Below are 3,650 nucleotides of genomic sequence, written 5' to 3'. Positions count from 1 at the left end.
TATGTATATAGTGTTTACTTTTGATCAACTTGTGAGTTTTTGTATATAGGTATAGATTTTTTTTTTTTTATTGTAAACAGTTTTCCATATTTTTTTTAATATATATGTTATATTATACAGTATAAGTTTACGAGGATTGTTCATAAACTGGCGGGGGGAGTTACAGTCAGCTGGTACTTCGATGTCAGCTGACTGAGCAGATCAGCTGATCATGTGTAGATATAAAGATGTGCTGAACCCAATAAAGCCAGTATGTTACAGCAGTTCAAACATCTTATTCCTTCTTCTCTTTTTTGACATTTTGCTTTCACCAATACTTAACTTATATAAATATATATATACATATATATTTTTTCAGTTGGCTCTTCAGACCTTGCAGATCTTTAGCTGCCCGAATCAGCCTTCTCCATGCGTGCCTGTCTTGGGCTACTGATTTCCAGCCATGATTCTGTTTATCCATCTGGTTTTTAGCTTTCAACATGGTCACTTATCAACTATGTGGGCATTCATTGTTGTGAATTACTTTGAGAATAAATATATTTATATTAGTATTATAGTTTGAACACAAACTTTGAAAAAAATATTATTAAAACCTTAATCTAAAATTAGTTAATAGCTTTGAATCTATTGATAACTAAATCATAGTAAATTACAACTGAGTGACTGACATTAAAAGACAATGAAATGGAGGTATAATACAGTGTTAAATAACCTGGTTGTGAAGTAAATCTTATATTAAAGGAAAAAAATGGACGAACATTTATCTTTGGTCCAGTTATTCATATCAGTAGAGGGTCTAGATAGTGGCAGATGTCCCAAGTCTTGAATGCTTGATGCAAACCTAAGTTCCATTACAGTTGGAAATGGTAGTCATTATGATTCTGGTTAATGAATATCAAACATATAACCGATCATTTATGTTGTATTGTTGGAAAAGCACAAGATCTTTGGATCTGAACCTAGTTGTGTTTGCGATTAAGGAGCCATGCTTGTTTTGTAAAGTTTGTAATGAAGTAAAAACAGATTATATTTCAACAGTGTTATTTAACAAAATCCCTTATATTACAGTTTGATTGAAAATATTACTTGTGAAATGAATTGAAACGATTAATTTCAATGATTATTGAAACCTTAATTTATTTTTAAAAAATAAACACAAACAGTTTGTTCCAGTTTTTCAGCAGGTAAATCCTTAGTTTTGTATTCAATTTATAACATTACCATGCTGGGTATTCTGTGATCTACTCCTGCCACCAACAATAGGATGGACATGAACTGCCGCCCAGTATACCTACTAAATGAAGTGGGTATTATAATTTTATTTAATGTATTAATATCCGTGTATTGAAAAAATATGTAATATGTGATATGTAAATATGTGTTAGTGTGATTTAGTACTGGCTGATCATCCCAAAAATGTTATTGGTTGGTAACAAAGAATTAATAGTCTGAAATGCTTAGTTCCAGTTAATAAATGAAATTCACATTTCTTAATAGATCGTTTATTTTACTTTCAAAATTCACTTACAAAGAAGCAACAATGGACAGATTGGAACATAATTTTTCTTTAGTACAAAGAAATTTCCATAATTTTATTAAAATTAATTTTCAAAACAAAGTAAATAGTTTTTTAAAATTCAAAATAATTCGTAACACCATTTGTTGGCATTTTATAAAAATTAATTAAAGATTATATATGTATACTACTTAAAACCAATTTCATTCAAAATTTTTATTAATTTATTTTTTGTTAACATACAAGAAGAAAATATGTTACAAGTACATATGCATTAGAACAGTAATAACTAAAATATATAATGCATGAAATTTTGTTATAACATGAAGCAGTTATTACAGAGACAAATATTTATTCAGGGTGTCAAAGAAATTTACATTATAACAAATAACCCTATATGATAGTTAATAGAAAAGTCTATTATTTAATTTATTTACAATACGAAATAAGAAAGTATAAGGAAATAATTTCTTACAGTTTACTTCTTTTTCCACAATGGTAATATTTGCAATTAACAATAAACATCATTTAAAATTACATAACAATTAACAAAAGATGAACATCTAATAAATAAAAGCTTTTATGAAAGATACACTTTACAAGCATAGAATAGAAAAATAAAATGCTACAATAAAAAGAACTTTAAATTATCTCCCCTTTTTTTTTTTTTTCTTTTTGTCAATACATTTTACTATCCCAAAAAATTGAAAGCATAAAACAATGAATGTCTTCTGCAGGGTATTTTTTTTTAATGTTTTTTTTTTAAAATTATATGTTTATGAAGGAATTACTAGAGAATCTACTTTAATTAATTTATAAGTTTTACATTTTATTTATAATCAGAAATTTGTAATTAAATTGGAAATCAAAGTTATGAATTGATATATACACATACATGCATTCCTTTTCTAAGGAATCATTCTGTTTACATGGGAAGATACTTGTTTTTTAGTTTCTTAGTTGAAATCTATGTAAAATAAGATATTTATAAATGTCTAGATATTAAAGAAAACACCTATTTTCTTAATGTTACTATTAGAAACCATATTATAAATGTAAATAAGAGGCCAAAGCTGTCATGTTTCTGAAGCTGAATAAAGGGATGACACAGCATAGAAAAAAACAAATTATTATTGAACCATTCACAATATTTTATTTCAAAGAATCATCATATTTTGTTTTTAGTTAGACAAATTCAGGAGAAAATATCTTACCCTACATACATTCAAAAATTAGTTAAATTTTACTAACAATATTAGTTTAATAAAGACATCAATCTAAGAAAAAAATTTAAAAATACGTATGAACCAAAACTTAACATCTTGAGTTCATAAATCAGAATGTTGTACAAAATATACATATGTATGTAATTAATATTTTTATTAAAGTAATAGGTGACTAATACTTCATAAAGAATGACTTGGATTACAATAAAATACTTTTAATAAATGTGGCACATGAAGTCCATTATCTAATTCTATAAAATACAAAACTGAAGTCATGGCAAGCTTTTAGTAGTCACAAGATGGAAGGTGAACTTTTCTTCACTGACAAATGTTCGGTAAAATATTTGGCACAGTTGCTCTCACAGGCTGACTAGTATAACAAAATTTGAGCCACTATATAAATTATACGTATTCATTTGTACCAGGACTTGTTAATGGTTCATGAGCCTAAAAAAAAAAAAATAATCAAATAGATAAATAGAATTGAAATGTAACATTGATGCTTATATAGTTCGACTATTACAGCCGATTTAAGAAGCTGTCAAGAATAAAGTGTACATTGAAAAAAAAAGATCAACATATAACCAAATTCAACAATGGTTAACAAAAAAAAAAGTATATATAAATAATAGTTGTCCTGGTGAATTATTCATATAGTAGTTTATAACTATTTAATGTCCGACATTTGGCCCCACTTTGCAGGGCTTCATCAGGGCTGTTCAAAGTGATAGGTTAAACAGCTGTTTAAACTATCGTTAACCTATCACTTAGAACAGCCCTGATGAAGCCCTGCAAAGTGGGGCGAAACGTTGGACATTAAATAGTTATACACTATTTGTTCTTTTTGACCAAACCCTGACCATCTTCTTATATTCAAGTTTTACGGTCAACTATATATATATATATAT

At 27.2% G+C, this 3,650-nt stretch overlaps 1 protein-coding gene across 1 annotated transcript in view; it reads right to left on the bottom strand.

Annotated features, from left to right (window-relative positions):
* Positions 1-1,993: 1,993 nt before the first annotated feature.
* Positions 1,994-3,650, bottom strand: part of LOC106679913 (very low-density lipoprotein receptor) — a gene marked incomplete in the record, with an annotated part of 66,885 nt that continues 65,228 nt past the window's right edge. Inside the window, 1 exon segment of the mRNA XM_067051509.1 lies at positions 1,994-3,189. Within this exon segment, the coding sequence (XP_066907610.1) occupies positions 3,145-3,189 (45 nt within the window).

Source organism: Halyomorpha halys, unplaced genomic scaffold (assembly GCF_000696795.3).
Source record: "Halyomorpha halys isolate HHAL.00 unplaced genomic scaffold, Hhal_1.1 Scaffold231.1, whole genome shotgun sequence".
In the NCBI taxonomy this organism is placed as follows: Eukaryota; Metazoa; Arthropoda; class Insecta; order Hemiptera; family Pentatomidae; genus Halyomorpha; species Halyomorpha halys.
This window is presented reverse-complemented; position numbering and strand designations above follow the sequence as displayed.